The sequence below is a fragment of the Manis javanica genome, chromosome 1 (genome assembly GCF_040802235.1).
Source record: "Manis javanica isolate MJ-LG chromosome 1, MJ_LKY, whole genome shotgun sequence".
Lineage (NCBI taxonomy): Eukaryota > Metazoa > Chordata > Mammalia > Pholidota > Manidae > Manis > Manis javanica.
This window is the reverse complement of record NC_133156.1, coordinates 235916126-235940035: the sequence shown is the minus strand read 5'-3', so window position 1 is coordinate 235940035 and position 23910 is coordinate 235916126. Positions and strand designations below refer to the sequence as shown.

The 23910-nt window shown below is 38.9% G+C and overlaps 1 protein-coding gene across 1 annotated transcript in view; it reads left to right on the top strand.

The window, feature by feature from the left end:
- The window catches only part of CPSF3 (cleavage and polyadenylation specific factor 3), a 31911-nt gene extending 9737 nt beyond the window's left edge, over window positions 1-22174 (top strand). The window contains exons 8-18 of the mRNA XM_037026543.2: window positions 2431-2606; window positions 3590-3748; window positions 4690-4836; window positions 5792-5944; window positions 8297-8405; window positions 9575-9673; window positions 10816-10910; window positions 12445-12532; window positions 17578-17647; window positions 20180-20276; window positions 21990-22174. Coding sequence (XP_036882438.1) covers window positions 2431-2606; window positions 3590-3748; window positions 4690-4836; window positions 5792-5944; window positions 8297-8405; window positions 9575-9673; window positions 10816-10910; window positions 12445-12532; window positions 17578-17647; window positions 20180-20276; window positions 21990-22091 — 1295 coding nt within the window. The 3' untranslated portion in view covers window positions 22092-22174. The remainder of the gene's footprint in view (window positions 1-2430; window positions 2607-3589; window positions 3749-4689; window positions 4837-5791; window positions 5945-8296; window positions 8406-9574; window positions 9674-10815; window positions 10911-12444; window positions 12533-17577; window positions 17648-20179; window positions 20277-21989) is intronic.
- The last annotated feature ends 1736 nt before the right edge of the window (window positions 22175-23910 follow it).

Here is a 23910-nt window from a genome sequence, read left to right as displayed (position 1 = left end):
GGCCTTGGATAGGTCACTGAACATTCTTAGACTTCCGTTTCTGCAGTTAAAAATAGACATTTTGCTGCCAGTAAGAGCACAGAGAAATAGTGACTCTGATGCAGTGCTGTGGGGACCATGATGACATGCCCCTCTGTTGCCATCAGAAGTCTTTTCGGACAGTGTTCAAGAGGCTTAAAAATATGCTGTCTTTTGACCCAACAGTTTCACTTTTCGGAAATAAATGACATGCACAGAAAACTTTGTTGGTAAGGGTATTCGTCATTTTAGTATTTTTAAGGAAATACCATGTCAGTAGATACCAGATTGTAAGAAAAAATCATGTAACAGTTGAATAATTATATACTTTCACATAAAGTAGTAAGTGGACCAAAAAAGGGTTCAGAACAGTCTATACTTGGATCCTTGTTAGGTATAAATACACAAATGACTGGAAAGGTATTAATCTGGATAGTGAGAAAGTGGATGATTTCGTTTTCATTTTCTGCTTTTCTCCATTTTCCAAATACTTCAGTGAGCATGTATAACTTTTTGTAATAAGAGGAACAATGAGTATCACTTTTTGCATATATTGGCATTTAATGTTCTCTTCTAACCCAAACATTCTGTGACTCTGTTGGGTGGAGGCACTCTTCTTAAAGAACAAGTGAGTACCTTGTACGTATGTAGCTTCAGTGCGAAGAACTAGAAACGATCGCATCTCAAGCTCTTGCTTTCAGTTCTTCCGTCTCTGTGGCAGGGTAAGTATTATCCCCTTTACATTCAGGAAAACGAAGGAACTGAAATAAATGACCTCAGATCCAAAGCAAAGCTGTAGGAGCCACAGGACTTAGTAGAAGCTACATTTTCTAGATCCTAATCCAGTCCAGTTTTCTCATGTTCCCGATTTGGTCCTTCTTTCTAACTGCAAGTCATTTTTGTCCTGAGAAATCTTGAAATGAGATGTCTCAGTAACAAAGTAATCTGAAAAGCAGAGGAAATTAGGGAGTTGAAGCCATGTTGTCACTGTCCAGTTGGGTCGCCAGATTTAGCAAAAGAAAATAACACCCAATTGCATCTTATTTTCAGATAAATAATAAATAATATTTTTGAATACATACTTCAAATATTTGATGTATATTCTTACACTAAAAATCTCCTGTTGTTTAACTGAAATTCATGTTTAACTGGGAATTTGGTATTTTTATCTGGCAACCTTACCATCAAAACATAGATTATGAGTCTTTCTGTGAACCGAGACCGCTCTGTGCAATTGGTCACTCCTTTTCCCTTAAATTCTCCCTTGTGATACAGCACGGAAAGAGAACAGCCGTTTGAATGGCTGTCAGATCTCATCTGTATTCTGGCCTTAAGACCTTGAGCATGTTATTCAACTTTCTTTTAATACTGAAAATTTGAAATTTAAAATTTGAAAATACACAAAAATAGACTGTGATGTGATCTTGGGATTAAGTATGCATTGCACTGTATTTGAGAAATCATAAAGTATATGTAAAACTTTAACACCATTAAAAATTTTAATTACATTTATAAAAACATGTACAATAAACCAGAGGGCAAAGCAGGAAATATATTTGTAACAGCCACAGCAGAGAAAGTCTCTGTCCTTCCGTAGAGTTGTCACTCATAAATCAAGTAGAAAAATAGCATTCCCAAACTATTCAAACTTTTTTTTTAGCTTCAGTTTCCTAATCAACAAGATGGAGATAATTCTTGATAAGGTTGTTTTGAAAATTAGAAATAATAAATGTAAATTGCTTGTGAAACATTTAATACCTTCCTTAAATGCTGGCTCACCTGGTGGAATAAATGATATCTTCTGGGCATACTGCCCTTATATTATTTGGGGTTTAGTTAGCTTTTTCCCTTAAAATAAGCCTTCTTTTGAAGGTATTTTGCCCACTGCTTTCATTAATTATCAGAAACTGTTTAGCAGTTTTTTTAAAATGCTATCAGGGAATAATGTGAATATTTATACTTTTTTTTTAAGTGTTGAAAATCAGTTTCAACTCTTTTGGCAGTCCTGTTTTATAATTAGCAAGTTCTAATGATAAAAAGTCTAATTTTGATAACTCTACTTGAAATAATAAAAGTACATTTTCATTTAAAACCATCCAGAATTTACTATCTCCTGGGCAACAAGTAGCAATGTAAACTGCTACTGGATCATTTTTAAAGCCTCCGCATCTTGGATCTGTGATCACGGCATTCTTTTTTAGGTTGTGCACTAATATTTAGAAATAAGTTTTGGTTTTATAAATCTAGTAGGCTAGTAAGGACCAGACTAATTTTTCTTAAACTCTTTAAAATATAGCTTTAATTTATTTCTTGGTTGTCAGAACTTCTTAAAGTTAATCACATATATCATATTTTTTAAATTATTTACCCCACATAACAAAACGACACTTGTTTCTTGTGAAATCTCTCTAGATGAGTACTGGCAGAATCACCCAGAACTCCATGATATTCCAATATACTATGCGTCGTCTTTGGCCAAGAAGTGTATGGCGGTGTACCAGACATATGTAAATGCCATGAATGACAAAATCCGCAAACAGATCAACATCAACAATCCCTTTGTTTTCAAACACATTAGTAACCTCAAGGTGAGTACTGAGGAAGAGAGGAGACAAATACCTCAGCAGTAGGGGGAGATGCCTGTCATTGAATCTGTGGCTGAATCCTTCCTGCTGAAGCCCTACCTTTTCTCTAGCAGGCATCATTTTTCTACAGGAAAACAAAAATGTAGCAACTGATATTCTTTTTGCTTAAACAAATGTTGCCATTTCTTCAAGTCTCCATATGTTCTCAGTATTTACAATGGCTAAATAACTGGGATCTCTGTGCCCTAGAAGTGAAAACTGCTGGTGAGAAAAATATCTTGTTACATATTAAGTTTTTCTATTCTTACTTAAACCTAAACATCTTTTTGATTAACACTGCAAATTCCATGGATGAAAATTTCCATGTTTACTTTTCTAGAACATTCAATAAAATTTGATCATCTTTAATTTAAAAAATGTTGTTTCATTGAAACTAATGCTTTAATGATAGTAAAATACTGCCCCAAATAATTCAAGTCATAAGTGGTCTTCCAGTTAAAAATAGCCTCTGTTCATAAAGTTTAATTGTTTAAGAATTAGAGCCAAGTTGTCCTTATAAGCAATGGTAAGCTTCTTGGTCAGATTTCCAGATCAGCTCAAAATATTCATGAAGTATGCAAAGCCATTGTGAGTCTGAGAAAATTCTCTCAGTTCAGTCTTGGGTGGAGAGAAAGCCATTTGACTCTGCCTTTCTGCCTGCCTGCTGGGCACTGAAAATGGTCCTAATGATGGCCTGTTGGCTACCAGTGGGAGATTCTCTAGATCAGTGTGAACTAACTGCTTTTCATCACTTCGTTTTATTTCCATTTCTAGCCTAAGCTGTCTAGGAACTTGGAAATTGGACTTAAAATGTTTACTAGTCTTGTCAAGGCCCTTTCAATAGTGTGATTAGTCTTTTTACCTAGTTTTTGTTATTTTTACAAAATCAGGGCTGCCTTGTCAGACCCCAGCGTTAACATACTTCCCCATTCCTCTTTCTTTCTCAGAGCATGGACCATTTTGATGACATCGGGCCCAGTGTTGTGATGGCCTCCCCGGGCATGATGCAGAGCGGCTTATCCAGAGAGCTCTTTGAAAGCTGGTGTACTGACAAGAGGAACGGCGTCATCATAGCAGGGTACTGTGTAGAAGGGACACTCGCCAAGGTCAGTCACAGTCTCAGACTGTTGTGTTGTTCTTGACCAGAACTACAGAGGTGGCAGTATCCTGACAGGTTTTTCCATTGAATTGTACAGGTTTGATTTCAAAAAATGAGGATGGAAATAGGTAGTCGGAGATGTTCACAAGGTTGAGGAATTAATGCAGACCCTGAATGGCATGACATGATCCCCAGGTGATTGGGAGGCACGATAAGTTTCAGAAGCATTTATCTGGTTTTAGTAAAAAAAAGAAAAAAATGGAAAGGAAGCTATTTGAGACAAACACATGGATACCCTCATCCAGTGTAGAAAAGTTTTACTAATGAAAAGCTGGAGATTGTGTTGGGGTTGCTTGCCTGACACTCTGTTGATACAAAGTGGTTGATGTCAACTCAAGATGTAGACATTGTAGAAAATAGGTGCAATACTGTAAAGGCAATTCCTGAACATTGAAGCATCATATTCTTTTACCTCCTCTTATCTACGACTTATAGTTTGTTTTTTAAAATACATTATGGTTAGCCATTTTGATCATTTTTATTACTTGACCTTATTCTGTAAGTTATTTAAGCAATGTTGGCTATGTACTTAAAATAGATTTCCAGAATAGAATATCTGTTCTTTATAAAAGCCTTCCTATCTGGAAAGTGACTTTTTGAGAGCAGGTCATTGTTGGGAGTACAAGTTTGCCTTTTAGTTGTAAGAATTACAATTTTCATTTCCAGTACTCCAAAGGTGTTGGGTTTGACATCTGAACTTCCTTTCCTGATTGTTGGCTTAATCAAGAAAATAAGTTTTGATACTAAGTCAGTAGTGTCAGCATGTTTTTTGTGCTCAACTAAATTACATAAAAGTCTATGGCTACATGAAAAACAGAAAATGTACTTTTTCTTGCTAATTGGATAAATTTTTTTGTTTTGTTTTTTATTTTTCTTTGTTTTTAACAGCATATCATGTCTGAACCAGAAGAAATCACTACCATGTCTGGACAGAAGTTACCACTAAAAATGTCTGTTGATTACATTTCTTTCTCTGCTCACACAGATTACCAGCAAACCAGTGAATTTATTCGCGCTTTGAAACCACCTCATGTGGTTAGTCTGAATTTGATGTATAGCATATCTACAGGATAAGACAATAACAGTGTAGTGGTAAAAAATAATAGGTAGCATTTATTAGTTAGCATGTGTCAGGTACCGGACTAGTGTTTTACATGTATCAACTTGTATCAACTGTTTAGTGGATGAGAAAACTGAGATGTTAAGTAACTTACCCCATGTTACACAGCTGGTAAGTGGCAGTGCCAGGATTTGTACTCAGTTAGCCAGGCCCCAAAGCCAGGGCTCTTCACCACGAGGCCGTGCGCCTGTCCCTTGCGTGATACTGGCTAGACTCTGTTAACCCAGACAAGGAATCATCACCAGTATCTGTAGGGTAAGATCTCTTGTAAAATACAGGCTATAAAAGTGAGTAGAAAGAGACTGGTAGCTCAGGCAATAGTTGTAAATCCCCCTTTAATTTCATGTGCTTTGGAAATATTTTTTGGTATTGCTTTAATAAGCAGAAGAAAATATCAGAGGTCTTTCTTTTTTTTTTAAACAAATCTTCTTTTAAAAGTCTTGTATTAAGAAACCAAACAGACACTATGGATGTTTTCTAAGATAGTTGGAGTAGCAATAATTCTGTACAGAATCATGAGTCAGAACCTGGCAGAGGCTGCAGAAGTCACCCGGCCCAGCTCTTTACCAGTCTGAGCGTAGACGCCAGAAGTCTGGCTTCCACAAAGCTGTACATCTCATTAGTGACAAAACTGGAGCATAAAAGAAGTTTCTTTACTTTCTCTTAAAATAGTTCCATTTAAGGATCTTTTTAAAGCCAAACAGAAATGACCATATACAAAGTAGTTGATTAGAGCTTCTTAAAAGTAGTAAAGTTTAATAACTTCAAGTATATCTCTATTTCATATTTTTCAACTACTTCAGATAAAGGCCATTATTAAGCTGAACTAAGAATGTTTCCCTATGCTCTTTCAAAATGTATTCTATATAGATTTTAGTCCATGGAGAACAGAATGAAATGGCTAGACTGAAAGCAGCTCTGATTCGGGAATATGAAGATAATGATGAAGTTCACATAGAAGTTCATAATCCTCGGAACACAGAAGCAGTGACCTTGAACTTTAGAGGAGAAAAGCTAGCCAAGGTAAAAGGTGATGTTTGCTAATCCCATGCATGTCTTCTCTTCAGGAAATTTATGCTTGTTAAAAAAAAAATAGATGTCTTTTACTCAAATCAAGATAACGTGCTTGATGGTGAGTTCTGTCTAGTTTGTATCTACGAGAATTTTGTCCTTATGCTGCTTTGGTTCTACTAATTCATTTCTTCATGTAGAAACTTTTCAAATAAATCAGATTTTACTGCAGTTGAATTTGATCTTTTTAATCCACATCCCCACTTTTCCCTCCCATATCTAAGGGTAAGCAAATACTCATTACTACTTTTTTTACTATATCCAGTAAAACATTCTGTCCACCTCTTGTCATCTTCCCTAAAGATCTAAAGATGGAGCCACGTCTCTAAACATGTATGTCTGTGGATAATAAAAATTTGTCCCTTTTGATGGTGAAATCTAATATTTTCAGATTTTAAAGATGGAATAGTTAAGAAAAATCATACCTGAGATTTTAGAGGGATGCTTTAAGAAATCTGCATTTTTATCTTCTGTTAAAAATCTTTCTAAGGTACTTCTAAGGAAAACTTACAAATCTGAAGTTTTAAATATCACATCTATATTAATAGGCAACTTTATAGCATTCTTTTAATATATAATAAGGCAGATATGAGGAAACTAGCTGATTAATATCTTTTTTTGTGGTTGAATTTGAGGGAAAAAAATAAATGAGCAAAAGCTAGAATGTGAGGCTTTTGTTGCCAAAGAAGAGCAAATGGTTGTATTTACTACTGAATTTACTCCTATTCACAGAACTTTCAGGTGACCATTTTAATGGAAGGGGTCTTACACCTGTAGAAAAATATATCCAGTTGGAAATCTAAGACTGAATTGTCCAAACTCTGCTAGTTGAGAAGTGAAGGGGAGAAAAGTTTTAAAATCAGACAATTTAAGGGAAAGCTGAATTGAATGAAACTAAGCTGATTTCTTTATAGCAGGACTTCCCAGAGGTTTTATTAAGGCTGTTATACATTATAAATCCTCAAGAAATATAGTGTGCAGCATCAAAAAAATCTTTGCAGAACTGAGAACACACTTTGGGTATATATGTCATTCTTATATTTAACTTTACGTATACATAGAGAAACTATTGTCAGTATCTGTTTTACCAAATATCGTTTTGTATTGGAGTGTTCTGTTACTTCAGCCATAATTTTACTTATTCAAAATCATTAGCTTTATTTTATTCCTCAAATGCAATAATCTTACTTAGGGAGAAGTGAGATTTATGGCAGCCATCCTCAACCCTGTAAAACTGAGAAGTAGGTAAAGGAAGTCAGATCCACCAAGAACTATCAAAACTCATGCACCTTACTTTTTAGAAATGTCAGGCCAACCAGGTATATAAATGTTAGTCAATCAGCGTATTGGAAACTAAGTGCACTGTTGAATCAAAGAGAGAACACACAGCAGGCAGCAGCGGGCGAAGCCAGAGTGACCGCCACCCCCATCTGCTCGCTGAGGCCCTCCCTCTGCAGGCAGACAAGCTATGTCACTGTGTCAGAATCCCTCTCCTGGGAGCAGGGCTCCTTTCCATGAAGTCCCAAGCATTTAAGGAGAAAATAACACTAAGAAACGGTGCAAAATAGAGCTTTCTCCCATTGTAGGCATAAGAACAGACATTGCTGCCTGGTCACTGCATGAAAAGTAAACAAGTATGAACTACAGTGTCTTTGTGCCCTTTGAATTCACTTATTTGTAGTTGAGAGAAGTTACTATTGAAGAATGTTGAATTTCATGTTTATAAGGTTTTCATTTTTGTTAGTTTGTAAGCAATCATTACTCTCTTCTCTTAAAAAGTTTTCCTCCTCAGAGGTACGAGCTCTTCCCTGTCTGTATTGATAGTTGTTTACTATCTTTACTGATGAGGTATTTCAGATAGTTACTGACCCCTTTATTCAGACGCGTTCCTTCGAGTGCTGGGTCTAGCACAGACGCACACCTCGGTCGGATGGAGCCCGCTCGGGTCGTAGCCAGCCTTGGGACGCGTGCGTTCCTGCCTTTCCCCTGCCGTCCTTCCCACTGGACCTGCTAAGGGCTAATTTTTAAGCCCCAGCACCCATTAGGTTTACTTGGTTGCTGAACTGATTGGAACTGAACTGAATCCTTAATCACTCTGACCAGGTCTGCTCCTGTGACTCTTTCCTTTGTCCTCTCGGTAACCATGTTACTTCCCTGGTGGTAGAGCTATATAAGGTTTTATATTTTTCATGTTAAAACTCGTGTTATTTTCATAGTTCAGATATCTTACAGCCATCATTATGATTATCTGAATAATTGCATTTTCCAAGATTCTGTTTCCTTAAAAGTTGTTTTTTTTAATAGGTGATGGGCTTTTTAGCAGACAAAAAACCAGAACAAGGCCAGCGGGTCTCAGGAATACTTGTTAAAAGAAACTTTAATTATCACATACTTTCTCCTTGTGACCTTTCCAGTAAGTATACTAAGAAACATCAAGCATAAAATGATTTTAGCATTGGAACAAAATCTATGAAAACTTCCCTTACTAGTGACCAAATTTTAAGTAACAACCAAATAATAAAATGGAAGGAGGTGAAATTTGATAATCCAATTAGCTTCATGGGGGTAAAAAATCTTCCTTGAACTATTGAAACATTTAAATTCTTTGTGAACTATCTTTTTCTTCATTGGAAGCATAAGTTCACCTCTGAGACAGATTGACTACCCCTGCCGACCCTTTTCAAGCCTGTTTCCCCTTTCACAGTGGGGCACAGGGGTTGTGTTTTCTGAAGTAAAGTTAGGCTCCCCACATAAGCATTTTGATTATGACTTGTAGTTTTATGTTGCCTGCTGGGCCTTTGTGCTCTGTTCCTGTGTAAATGCTAAGCCGTTATTACTTTAGTAAATATGGTATTATCTTCAAGTTAATAGCTGTGTTCAGTTTTATTTATATACTGCTAATACATTTTAAGTGCTTTATGAAGGAATAAGAACTAGCAGCAGTGTTTGGGTTTTCATCTGTCAGATAAGCCAGCTCTCAGCTTGCAGACCATGACACAGTGGGACATAACTTGTTCCTTGACTCGGGAGATCTTACTCTGTGCCAGGTGTTGCGCTAGGTGCTGGAGGACTAAAGATTTCTTAAAAAGCTCAGTCCCAGCCCTTGAAAAGCTGCCTAATGAGAGAAACAGTCCTGTCAAGAGCTAATGACAGTATTGATGAGTGACACATAGAAACACATGATGAGTATGTGAGGAGAGAGCGGGCCGAGAAGAGCCAGGGGAAGCTTTGCACACCTGGTGGCACTTGGGCCCAGTGATGAAGGATTGTCAGGAGATGCCAAGCAGAGAAGATGACAGGCGATGGGTAGCTTACTGGCAGGAGGCGTCCGAGGCCTGTATCCAGGGAAATGAGGGTGCCCCCTTACGCTGGAGCATAAGTTGACTGTGGGGGGCAGGGAGGGAGAGGAGCGGTTAAATGCAGGGTAGGAGCAGGTTGCCGAGCACCGTGGGAGCTTTCTGAGAAACGTGCTCTCATTGACGTTGCTTCTGCTGCTCTTTTCTTTGCTCCTGCTGTGTATTTGCATGTTGTTTTTGGGGGGCTAGTTCTGTTACTTAAAGTATATTCTGATTTCCTCCTCAGATTATACTGACTTGGCCATGAGCACTGTGAAACAGACCCAAGCCATTCCGTATACTGGGCCTTTTAATTTGCTCTATTACCAGCTACAGAAATTGACAGGTGTGTTATTCATTGAAATTCACTTATTTTCTGTTTTTGAGAAAGATAATTATATGTTTAGGAAGGGATGTTATTTATTTTGATAATTGTCTCAGAATTGCACAAGTTTTATTTGCACTTGGACATGTTATTACTACCTTTGGATGAAAAGTTTGAAATACACATTTTTTTGAAATCCCATCATTGCCTCCTATCCTTGATCCACCTAAAATTCTGAAAATATCAGTAGTGCCTGCTCCTTGTGTTCAAAATCTTTTTTAGTCTACTGTACCTAAATTTTATCTACTTTTTGTTCAGGGTAAATAAGCTTTCTGATTCCATCAATACCAGTGGATACAGCACGTTTTTTTAAGAGTGCATGACTACGGCCAAAAGCCAATAAAGAGTAAACCTATTCTGTTTTCATATTAGGCCATTTCGAGGTGAAGATCTGTATGTATTCCATGAGGGCGATGGCTGAGTTAAACGGTGTGAACTCTGATACGCAAGAGCACTTCAAGTCACACCTTCCGTTAGGATGCTCTTCATAATTCACATAGTAAAAAAGTACTACCATAAATTAAACCGGCAGAAAGAAAATATTTTTTGACCTCAGATCCTCACATTAGAATTCAGGTTATAACATAGAAAATTAATAAAATATGTCTGAATTAATCCTTAATTAAGAGGTTACTAGGAAGACCAGGAAAATCTTATCTTAGACAGGAGAGTTTCACTGTAATATGGTTAAATATCTGAAGACAGCAGATAAAAGCGACTAGTTGGCAGTAGTTGACTAGCCTCATGCTAAATTTAGGATACGAGTGGAATGTTAAAAAATGCCAGTGGCTGAATCCCTGTACAAACGGTAGATGTGTGACAGTCACCAGAATCTGTAGCTGATCAAATGTTTAATGTCTAAGGTGAATCCTTTCTCATTATATGAATTTTTGTAATACATGTTGACATCTTTCAGTTGTTATAAACAGTTAACATGAAAAACTTACTTAGCTGTTTAAATTTGACTATACAAATGAGTTATTAAATATTTTTTCATTGTGTATCAGATTTATTTCTGCTGTCTCCAAAACAAATGAATAATTATATCTCTGGAAGATTATGAGAAAATTATATACATCTTAATAGTTCTTCTTTTTTTTCAGGTGATGTAGAAGAATTAGAAATTCAAGAAAAACCTGCTCTGAAAGTATTCAAAAATATCACTGTAATACAGGAGCCAGGAATGGTGGTATTAGAAGTAAGATACGATCATTTACCCAGAAGAGGAGGAAACAGACATTTTAAGAGTTCATGTATAATTGTAGAGAAAATGAGTTTCTTCCCGATCAGTAAGATAATTGTAGGAAAATATACATGTGTATATTTTTCTTTTGAATATAACATAGTGAGGCATTTTCTATGTAATTATAATGACATAGAACCTAATACTAAATAAGGCTTAATATTTTAGTATGTGTAAAGAGTATAGGTCTCTCATGAGTAAATCTCAACTGATTTTGTGGTAGTCCCAGATGTCTTCAGTTATATCAGAATGTCTTTACATTCTCAAGATAAAAATCTACTTGTTACCTTGAAATAAATAGCCTTGTCATGTAGCACCCTTAAGAGAGTGGAATTTTGAAAATTCAAATAGGCAACATTAAAATGACCCAATTTCACAAAGGGTAAAAACTACTGATTTAGGTTAATGTGGTTCCTACTATTAGAATTTTAAATTTCTACTGGTAGAATTTGAAAGCCAGACACCAAATGAATTTGATGATTGATTTTGATAGGTTGTGTCTGTTAAGTTTAAAGAAGGACTTTCAGTGAATCCTGGAACTAAGTGATCCAGGGAGGTAACCTTGTCTGTTTCTCTGCCTTCAGGTAGAAATATGCATAAATTTCCTAGCTAAATGGTCACCTGCTCTGTTCATATGTGTCATTTTTTAACACAAAAAAAACTGTCAGCTCTGGGCCCACTGTAGTTCTGTGATTTAAGTTGAAATTTGATTTATGAGGCTAAAAAAAACTGAAAAAAGTGTCAAAAAAAGTGGTTATCTCTAACAAGAACTTATATACCGTAACATAAAACATATATCTGAGAAAGGGGTAAAGTTACTTGATAAAGAAATTAATTTAGCTCTTACTACTAAATACTATTAGAAAATGTATTTTTTTTCCCCAGTATTAACATGTCAAAGACAATCTTACAGAAAGTTTTTCAACTGCATCAGGTTGGTTGTGAAAACACTCTTTGAAGAGATAAAAACTGGGTAGACTTTCATTCCTCAAATAATTCAGCTAGTTGTCCTAACCCAGGAGATTTGGAAAACTTTCTGGAGCCCTGGGCAAATGAAAGAGTGTTGGGGGATCATAGATTCATATGAGAAATAAAAGTAAATGTTTAAAATACCCTCTTATCCTCCTATCTGAGCTACTAAAATACAGCGATCAGGAATCTGAGTTTGGATCCCATACCGGCAATTATTTCTGGTATCGCCTCACACAAGCTACTTCCCGGTCCGCTTCTCTGTAAAATGAAGATGCTGTGAGAGCTGAGTGAGTAACGCGTCTAAAGCACTTGCCACAAGGGACGTGCTCAGTCCATTTCACCGTTACTACAAGTAGGAAACGTAAAAAGTCCAGCATGATTCATTTCAGTAAACAGCGAGTCAATTAAATTTCAGTGAAAATGCTAGAAATAAGAGTCCATGGATAGGTGAGTAGCATTTGCAGCTTTTGTGGTTGGCTATATATGTGCCTTCCTAACTCTGCCTTTTGCTTTACAGTGGTTAGCAAACCCTTCCAATGACATGTATGCAGACACAGTAACAACTGTGATACTAGAAGTCCAGTCAAACCCGAAAATAAGGAAAGGTACAGAATTATTTCATTTTTATCAATTAATGCTTTCCTTTCTCCCATTGTTCTATGAACTAAAATAGAATCCTAAAGAACGTGAAATCTGATGTTTCCATTCCAAGTGTATCTTGAAGATACACTATATGCATAGTAATGCATATTACTAATATTTTACTTAATTTTTGTCCTGGGTCTTCATTTGTGCTGTAAAAATGTGGTTGCCATCAACCCAAGGTAAAATTCCTTAGGAACAGTCCTGTTAAAAACAATTTAATCAGAAATTTCAAAATATTGCTGAATTGAGCCAGCATGTCTGATAGGAAAATATCCTGATATATTTATGTTTAATGAAACTTGTTGAATAGAATGGGATCTCTCATTCTGTAGGGCAGTTTTGCAATAACTGTTTTTTAAGTAGCGATTTTCAATCAAAGAAAACACCAGTGAAAATATTTTTGTGTTACTTCTTTACAATTTGATTCTATTTTATGCGTAACTTAGTATAGTACCTGTCTTAAGCCATGCATCAAGGTAGCCGTGTTTGCTACTAGGGGAAGGAGTCACCCTTGAAGTGTGCTGGGAAGCCTCCTGGCCTTTACCTTCACGTGGCATCAGATCTCACTCTCTGATAGAATAGTTCTCTTTCTTAAAAGTAAAAAAGTAGGTAGTTCTTTGATTTCACGAGAAAAAATTTTTTTGCCAAATAATAATCCATCCCCCTGTAACTGGCTGCATCTGTAATGTGAAACAAATAAATGCCCAGACAAATGGAAATCATTCATTCAAGGTACTGGTAAGTGTTTAAATTTGTTTTGAGCAATAGTCATTGTTAAGATTATAATTTGGACACCCCTGATAATTTTAGTTGAATGAATTAGTGGGTGGTGGATTCGCCTGTGTACACGTAACAGAGGAGATGAGCTGCATGTTTATACGAGCCACAGAAGAGCTCCGCGCCTTCGATGGTCACATGGTGTCCCGGGTTACAAACTTTGCCCTGGGCTACAGATACATTCCTGACAGGACAGTCTTAAAGGCAGCTGTCAGTTTTCTCTTATTACTTTACATTTTTCTTATCTTAGGTGATAAAAGCACAAAGGACAAAGGGGCATGTGGGAGGGAGGACCTTTGACAAAGGTCGTAGCTGCTAGTGGTGCAGGAGTTGTGACAGGGCAGTGAGGGACGGGGATGAAGGGCGGAGAAGAGGACCCAACAGATCAAACCCAGGGTTTGTGGGCACACCTTTCGCACCCACGCCTTCTCTGAGGACACGGCTGGCCTGCATTTGTGTCTTGGATTTGTTCAGCTCCAATCAAACACTCCTGAATTGAACTGTTTTAGCTTCCAAGGTTACTTTCTGTTCTTTATAGTCTGAGAACCCTTTTGTGAAATGAAGTCTGTTTTGTAATATAATGACCTCATGTCAATATTTTGGTCAGGTATTTGTATACTTTTCTGAAAAATGAAATTTCTCTACAAAACTGGTATTTTTCTAGGCCAAGTCAAATATTGTGAAGTCTTCAGGGATGTTGAATGTCTGAGCTCCTTCCCCCAAGGCCTTTCCCCTGCTGTGTGGTAGAAGAGGGGTCACAGAGCATGCTGGCCTCAAACGGTCAAGCACGCTGTCACGTGTCAGCTGCTGCTGATGGCTCCGCTGATGACTGTGCTAGAGAACAAAAAAAGGTGCTGAGGTTTAACATATAATCACCTGATGATCCTCAGTGTCTGTGTTGGACAGGAAGGAATACATGAACTATCACAGATTGGTTTGACTTTATCTCAGTTATTTCTCTTAGTATTCTGTTACAAAGTAAAAATGTGCCTTTACTCTGATCTGTGGTAGTTGAATTAAAAATAATCATATTTTTAGTGATCCATCATAATAATAGAAACATTTATTTGTAAGGCTAGCCTCTGCGCTTTTCAACAGAGATTCCCTGCAGACTGGTTAGTATAGACTTGTGTGTGAGTTCATTCTGTGACACTAGCTGCCTGCCTCCTATGGCCTAATTCTTGCCCATTTTATAGTGTATCAAGAATCAGATTTGATACCCTTCCGGAGTAGGGAGGGGCTTGCGTACTTGCATTTAACGCGTATTTATGAGCACTCTAGTTCGGCAGCTGTTACTCTCGGTGCTGAGGGTTCACTAGTGAGAACGCAGGCTGCTGCCCTCCAGGAGCCAACGCTGGCACGGGCGGGGCAGCCTCCCGGGGCCCGGGTGAGGCAGGTGTGCGGGGCCTCGGCTATTTAAGGACTTTGGCCTTACAGTCTGAAATGCGTTCCACTGTAAAGTTTTTAAAGGCTTACCCTCGTGCTTGTTGAGAGGAGACCGAGGAGGCCAAGTGTGAGCGCGCAGGTTCCAGGTGGGTGCTGTCTGCTCACGCGGGTGGGGGGGAGGTGCAGGCTGGGGTGGGCGTGGTGGGGGCAGCTGGCAGCCCGTGGATTCTGGAGGTAGTTTGGAAGTAAAGCCAGTGGTGCTTCCAGTGGATCAGACCTAGAGGGTGAGAGAAAGAAAGCAGACGTGGATTTTAAAGAGATAAGATAGTGACCAGGGGGTGTTTGTGATGCATCAGCATGGAAAGTTGTCACCTGTGGGACGAAGTGACAGGAATTTTCATAAGCAGTGCTCACCCACCCAGAAGATGACAGCATTGCAAGGACTGACACCCCCCCATGCTTCTTTGGCTGCACGTGGGGGATATTGAGGATGTCCATTCTACACGTTCATTCTACAACTAGTTGGCTTTATCCTACTCGAACTTGGTATTTTAACATGTAGAGCAGAGTCAGCAACCAGGGCCCACAGGGCCTGCATCTTTTCATCAGTAAGGTTCTCTTGGAACACACGAGTGTCATGTGCACACGGACCACCCAGTGCTGCTCTCTGAGCGGCCAAGGCGGAGTCGGGCGGTCGCGACAGAGACCGTAGGGCCCGCAAAGAGCCTCAAGTCTGATCCGGCCACTGACGGCTCGCCGACTGTAGTCGGGAGGCACCTGCTGGGAAGCAGCCCGATCTCAGTCTCAGCCTGCTGACACTCCAGATTCTGGAAACACTGTGTGTGTGTGTGTGCGTGCGTGCGCGTGTCTGGGAAGCAGCCCGATCTTATTCTGGAAACACTGTGTGTGTGTGTGTGTGTGTGTGTGTGTGTGTGTGTGTGTGCGTGTCTGGGAAGCAGCCCGATCTTATTCTGGAAACACTGTGTGTGTGTGTGTGTGTGTGTGTGTGTGTGTGTGTGTGTGTGTGTGTGTGTGTGTGTGTGTGTGTGTGCGCGTGTCTGGGAAGAAACACTGTGTGTGTGTGTGTGTGTGTGTGTGTGTGGCTGGGAAGCAGCCCGATCTTAGTCTCAGCCTGCTGACACTCTAGATTCTGGAAACAGTGTGTGTGTGTGTGTGTGTCATACCCCCCATCTCACCGAGGACACACTGGAAAGAATAACTGTGTGTGTGAGTGTGTGTGTGTGTGTGTAACAGTCTTCTATTCCATCACATCCCTCTCTTTCACACTGCACCTGTTTCAGCATGTGCATGGCCTTCTGACACAAAGACCTAGTAAGGGTAGGTGTTCTTATATAATTGTGTGATCTCATATATAATTTTATGTAGCTGAAGAGTTTGTCATAAATATTAGTGATACGTATGCAAATATTTACTTTGGAAAGTTTCTTCTAATAGATATTTTCATAGCTTAGGTATTTTTTAATTAGATGGTTTTTATGTATCATTTAAGTGCTTATTTAGTACTTGATAATAGAATTAATGATCATCATTAAAGTATAAAGTTTTATTATATAGCTTTATTGGCTGGCATCTTGTTAGCTGTATATTCAGTTAAAACTCATGAAATTTCATCACAAGAAAAAAGTTCATAACTCTGTATGGTGATGGATGTTAAGTAGACATACTGTGGTGATCGTTTCACAATATGTACAAATACCAAATCATTACATCATACACTTGAAGCTAATATAATTTATATGTCAATTTTATCTAAATTTTTAAAAAAGAAGGAAAAGATTCAATTAAAAACAATTACAGTGACTATAATAGGAATTATAGGATGATTTAAGAAGAATGACAGCTTGGCTGCTTTCCAGAGAGGCTCACACCGTGATCCCCCCATTGTGACCCCCGGTCCAGGCTGCCACTGGCCTGCACTCTGTCTCCATGGATCTGCCTGTCCTGACAGTTCACATCAATGGAATCACATGATACATGTGCTTTCAGGAGTGGCGTCTTTCACTCAGTGTCCTGTTGTCAAGGCTTATCTGTGTTGTATCCTGGATCATTACTTCATTCGGCTTATGGCCAGATAATTTCCCGTTGTATAGACAGGCCACACTCCATCCATTCACTGATGGCCACTCGGGTTGTTTCTACCATTTGGCTATATGGATAATGTTGCTGTAAACATTCATGTGCAGGTTTTTGTGTAGACATATGTTTTCAGTTCTCTCGGGACTACACGTAGGAGAAGAGTTACCCTGTCATAGGTTAACTCCGTGTAACTTTCACTGTCAGACAGTTTGTTCTGCGCTGTCGCGCTGCTGCTGACCACCCGAGAGGGACTGAGTGACGTGCCCAGGCGTACTCGAAACTCCAGATCAAATGTGGCTCATCTTCCTGAAATGTCAGATTATTTTGTTTTGGAGAGAAAGCTAAGTAATCTAACTGGCAAGTGATTTTAAATGTTGATTTTATTAAAACAGTTATAGGTGCATTGTACGTAATAGAACGCTAAATTTATATGACATTTTAGACAAAACAAAAATTTCTGAGATCTTTGAGTTGGCTGTGCTCCACTACTGGTTGCAATTTCACTCACTTCTGCTCATAAATTAAATGTGGAAATGTTTGAGAAACATTAGCCATACAGTTTAAAATAAGAACTTGAAGAAAATGGTGAAAACAGCAGTGTGCCTCGGCGGGTAGCTGTGTCTGTCTGTCTGTCACGTGAAGGATTCTGTAATCGCTTTGACTTCTCAGGAACTCTGTTTTGATTATTGATTTGGAAATTATCCTAAACAGGGATTTGGAAGTTGAAATTCTTTTTTTTCCCCAGGTGCAGTACAGAAGGTCTCTAAAAAATTAGAGATGCACGTGTACAGCAAGAGGCTGGAGGTCATGCTCCAGTAAGTGTGGCGCCGTTGCTGGCGGGGCTGCGGGGCCCAGTGGGGAGGGCGGCGCCCTGATTCCGCGCTGATGGTCGGAAGGTCAGATGAGGGCACTTAACTCTGAGGGCCTGTTTTCATCAGTAAAGCAGTTTAAACCACTTCCTTCTAGCTGAACACTAGTGAGTGCCAGGTGAGCTCCAAGGACTTGTGACCTGTTCTGTTATCCGTTCCTCCACGAAATGCATTTTACTTAATACGGCACCTCAGGACCCTTTTACCTTGGCTGGCATAGTCGGTAAAGATTGAAACACTGTTATTGAGGACAAGTACTAACATCTTAACCTAGAATTACAAAGCTTTTAAGAATTATTAAGATTTAATTCTTGCATTGCAAAGCCTTTAAGAATTATTATAGATTTACTTCTTAAATGTGAATTAAATGTTAAGGATGGTTTTCTTTTAGATTCTTCTCAGTCTGTGAACTATGAATAACCTTTAACTCAGTATTTTTCTAAACACCAGCCATTGGGTCTTTCCCCTTTCCTCAAGTACTTTTTAAGCCTGATTTCAGAATTTTTTTTCCAAATAAAATGATCATATAAAACTGCCTCATAGCAGATAACCACAATTTAATTTCAATTACAATTAATTTTATAAACAATTAATTACAAATACAAATTAATTTCAGCACCTAGCAAGTGCCTGGAACAAAGTAATTTCTCAAATATTTGTTGAATAAATGACTGCTTCTATTCTTAAAATTGAAAGTTACTTAGCTAGACATCTTACCAAAATAAGGTATTCTGCATGTTTGGAGGTTTTCATGTTAACATTTCTGTTCCTTTCTTCCTCTCCCCAAAATTCTACACTGGTAATCTTTTAAAGCAGCCATTTAGTGGTTTTTATGATAGGCTTTAAATGATGGCTTTGCTTACAGAAGCCTTCACACGTCTTCAGAAAAGGGTTCTTGGTGTTGTCATTTTGACTTTAAGAAGTATCTCTTTCCGCAAAGGAGAACACCAGCTGTAAGAACAGTGATTCCTGTCGCCGTGAAGAAGGCAGCAGGTTCCGTGTTGGTTCTAACCCTGTGGCTATAGTGGCCCCGGAATCATTAGTCTTTTTGCACAGGGCTTTACTCTGCAGTTTCTGGAAGCCTGACCTGCTATCCTTGGGGTCTGAATATCTTAATCATTTTCGTTCTTTGACTCCCTGGGCAAGGTTGGGTGAGGCCATGGAACTTCACCCAGGGGGGGAAATACACACTAGCACACAACCACATACTCTTTGCTTTCAAGGGGTTCGTTCAATGCCCCTGCCTGGAAGCCTTTCCGGAGCCCAGGTCAAAAAGCCCTTTTGTAAGGAGTTGCCAGTCTCTGCTGTACCTGCCCAGGGCGTGTAACGAGATCCCTTCTGCTGCTTTGAGCTCTGTTCCCAGAGTGCAGGAGAGAAGCCTGGGCTGCCCGGGAAGAGCTGAGCTGGTGGTACAACCCTGCCACCACCACCCCCCCAGTTCCCTCTCCCACACCCTCCCACACATACATTTGAACTATTAGAAACATAAATATGAAATAAAGGGCCAGAGCTTACATTTGCCCCATGACTGTGAGGTACCACTGTGCTTGAACTTCCAAGTCGATCCTAGTTCAACAACTGTAGCTTATCACTCCACTTGTTCATAGCTTTAGGATTATATAGGGATAAACTTACTGGTTTCTTTAACAAACCAACAATTGATTACATAAAAATAAAGTCTTTTTTTCTAAACCTTTTGAATATATTTCTGTAGTTATCATAGTGTTTTTTCTGAGTACTAGGTTACCCAGCCAAATCTATTCAAACATACTTAACTGCCTGAGAAGGCAGCTGATAGCCTCCGACCCCAGTCTAATACTTTGTGGCCACAGCTTGACTCGATGGATTTTCTTTTAGATGCACTGACTATCTTTTCTCGCTTGCGTCCAGCCTCCTGTTTGGGCTGCTGTTGTAACTGATGGGCATGAATGTGGAAATTCATGATCCTCAGTAACAGAGGCGATGTCTTTGGGATTTCCATGTCCCCAGTGGCTAGCACAGCAGTGGGCATGGAAAAGAAGCTCAGAAAATGCAAAATTTAACTCAGAGGAGACATTGGTAATTGATTAAATGGAGTAGACAGCCAGTGGACCTGGGAGCCAGGTCAGTCTAGATACCTAGATTTGACTTAATTGACACGAGCTTTAGGCAAATCACTTTACTATGTGTTGTTTTCTTCTTGTATAAAAGGGGCTCCTTACAAAAAGGTTAGGATAATATGTATAAAATGCCTAACACAATGCCTGCTGAATAAATCATTCACAATAAAGGATAGCTGTGTATTTTACCTGTTTTAATAATAAATATATAATAGTAAATAATTACACAGTACATTTCCAGAGCAGATGAAAGTACAGATATAAGTGCTTTACATCAGAATTAGGGCCTATAATCAGTATTATTTTTTCCCAAATATACAGAACTATACAAATTTGTAAATGCATTCTCCATTAATATTGCTTCTTTGTTTATCTTAAGGGACATATTTGGAGAAGACTGTGTAAGTGTAAAAGATGGTTCTATTCTTGGTGTCACGGTGGATGGAAAAACTGCAAATATTAACTTGGAGACACGGGTATGCGGCTGTTCCTTCCTACATTTCGACATTTGGGAAGTAAAGTGAAAGTAAAAATCATCTGTGGTCCCACACCTAACAGTTTACTTTTTTCATTTTGGTATTTCCTTCCAGTTTTTCCTACATTTGTTTTTTCACAGGTTGTGTTTATATGATTATATGGAGAGTTTTATATCCTTACATTTTAGTTCTCATTCTGTTACAGGGTTTCTCATGTGTAAGTCACTCCACTGTTCTCGTTTTCCATAATACGCCTTAAACCACCTTGGCATTTCTGTGGTTTGACGTGCAGTAGATTCCAGATTTTTCAGAGAGGTTGCTCTTCTGTTTGCGCCAGTAATATTTCTTCCAAGTGGCTTTTCCAAACAATAAGATTCAAGAGCGTGGGGCCTCCTGGTCTCCCAGCAGCAGATACTGCAGGGTTATTTCACAAGCATAAATGAATAAGTGTGTCCTCCTCATGGGGCTGTTTTGAAAGATTAGAACAGTTCTACTAAACAAATAACATGTTTTAAATTTCTTTTGTTATATTTTTGACTAGATTTTCAAGAAACTAGGTTTTACATCAGTAGAAAAATAAGCTGAGAATGTAAACAAGTAATACACTAGAGAAGAAATAAAGATAGCCAATGAACACGAAACAGGTGTTCAGATCAGATCTACTAATAATTACAGGAAATACAAATTTAACATAAGAAATATTACTGTTTGCATATCATAGTGGCATGAGTAAAGAGCAGTATGACTGGGGGATAGTGAAGGGGGAGGAAAACAGCTATTCCCAGGTGCTCAGCAGGGTGGTGCCCTCTCTCTGCAGGGCAGTCTGGCGATACAGATAACAAAGGCCTTAAACATTATTCCACTTACTGGCCTTAATCAAAGAAAATTAGACCCAAAGATATGTATCCAAGATACCTATTTTAGCATTGATCATAACAAATAAAACTGCAAAAGACTTAAATATCCAAGAGTAGGAGACTAATAAATCATGTGTATGGGGTGCCCTTCCATGTGGAATACCACATGTACAGTCATCAACAATGACGTAGCTTTACCAACGTGCATAGTTGTTCAGCTGCATTACTGAGTGAAGAGTCAAAAGATAGCAAGTGTGATAAATTATCCCATTTTTGTTTTAAATATGTGTGTATAAGCCCAAAGTCTAGGAGGTCATACACTGAAAGGTTAACAGTAGTTATCATTTGCTCAGAATTAAAGGTGTTACTTTTTTCTCTTTCCTAAGTTTTTATTTAAGGAATATTGTGGTATGATAAAAAATTTTTTGCTTAAATAACAGTTGTTTTGTAGTTAAAAAGTAACTAGAAGATTATTAGTGAGTCTAAATCAAATTTAATACCACATGTTGAGTAGATGCTCCATTGCTTGCTAAGTAATTTGTGTTGCAGACTAAATTCCTTGGATCAGAGGATCCAATTACTGGCTCAGGTACGGGCTTTCAAGTCAGTACAGCTCACTAGACATTTTTCTTTTCTCCAAAATTCATCACGGATTAGATCCAGTTCTGCTGGGAATCCCTTTCCAGACACTGGCCCACAAGCGTGTGATGCAGCCATTCTGGTTCTTGATGGCCGGGTGCACCTGTGACTCCCACCCCTATAGGGGACAATTGTTTTTAAAGAGTGTAAGTTTATCTTCCCTGTGATAGTTCTAGACGCTGTAAGTTGAAAGGCGTGTTTGTTCTTTCGCCGTCAGGCTGTAGAATGTGAAGAAGGAAGTGAAGATGATGAATCCCTCCGGGAAATGGTGGAGCTGGCTGCCCAGAGACTGTATGAGGCCCTTACGCCAGTTCATTGAGAACCTGTGTCTCTGTATATGGTGAAACTTTTTTTAATGCTTGACCTATTTCTGTTACTTAAAATAAAATACATTAGTTTCTGTGGGGTAGCCTATTTACTTTTGAAGTCAAATGACCTTTATTCCAACAGTTTGAATTCTGCTAAATTACCAACTAATTTGTCCATTATTCTAGAACTTCTAAACTGCCTGTTATTTTAGAATTTATTGATTCTCCTTCCAGGCATGTAATGCCTTCCCACTGAGGCCTTTAAGATCTGCTCATAACAACTAAATCAGAATCTTACCCTGTTTAATAATGATGGTTTGGTATTTTCATATCTGTATTCTGAATTTGGAATAGAGATTATTACTTAAAGTTAAGCCCCTTTTCTATTCTCTCCTGATACTCTTGCCAAATTCATTAATTTATACATCTGTAAAATTATGACTTCTGGGATTCAGTATTTTCTTTGTATAATATCCATACATTCAATTCAGAGAGATTCAGAATATCATTTTTATGATGCAAGTTCAAGGGTACTCAGGTGTCATTTGTTGAATTGCTCCATGTGTAAGTAAGTCATTAACCAGTTACCTGAACAAGTCAGACACAGGAGTGTCCAATGCTGAGGAGCAGGTCAACTCTGCTAGGGGCTCCTTTGCCATTTCCTCCAAGGAAAAGCTCTGGTTGCTCCCGCCTGCAGGGGAGTGAGCACATGCACAAGCTAGTGACCTAACTCGCTGCCACGCTTCGGGCACTGGTTCTCCATAGTCCCCAAATCCCACTCACACTGGTTAGTCTTCATCTGGTCTCACCTTTTGGTGACTTAAAACCATTAACTGTTCTTTTCCTGTGCTTTTGTGACAAACTTCAATGCATGAATCTGAATTTTTACTTGAAATATATTTATTTCTATAGGATACCCTACTTTGTCTTTGGCCCAAATCCAAGGTCTATAGGTCACTTTTTGTAAATGTCATTAAGATTTGGTTATAATAGATTTAAAAACATTGTTACCAAAAAAATACACATTGGTAGTATCTTTTTGTATTGGAATATAGTTGATATACAATATTCACACTTGTAATATCTGAACAAAATGTATACAGCAAAAGGGAACATGTCCTTTCTCCTGAGGTAACCAGTTTTAGTTAAGGTTCTAAACTGTCCTTGAATCTGTATCTCCACTGTGGCTCTTTGAGCCCAAGTCATCTTCTCTGATTCCTGCCCTGAAGGACTAAAGTGGGATGGAGTGCAAACACCTGAACTTGGCCTAACAGGGGTTCGCAACCTTGGCTACACATTGGAATCATCTGGGGAGCATTACAGACATGCTGTGCCATGTGTAATGTAACCACCATTAGTTAAGTCAGTTGGTCTGGAGGGAGGGTCCTTTTTCAGCACGTTTTTAAAGCTCCGCAGGTGGATCCTAGTCGAAGCCTGGGAACCACCGGCCTGAGATTGGTCCTGGCTGCATCGCCCTCCCATCCGACGCCCCAGCCCCACCAGTTATGGTGGCTTTCTAACTGCACTGCGCCCCTTGCTCTGGTTTTCGCCTCAAGCCGGGTTGTTTCAAGACATCGTTGTGGCTCATTTTCATCACAGCCATCACACTCCACCGCCTGGCTGAGGTGACAAGGACCCTCCTTTGATCAAACCCGAGTCAAGCTCTAGCCTTCCGAGTAGGCCACCCCCATCCAGTTTTAGCAAGAACCCTGCTGTCAGGGTGCCCTTAGCGAAAATCCCCCACCCGGTACCAGGTCACGCAGGCCTGCCTTCAGCCTGAGTCCTGTCAGGTCAGTTCAGCAAAAAATGAGCCTGCCTCAGTGATGTTAC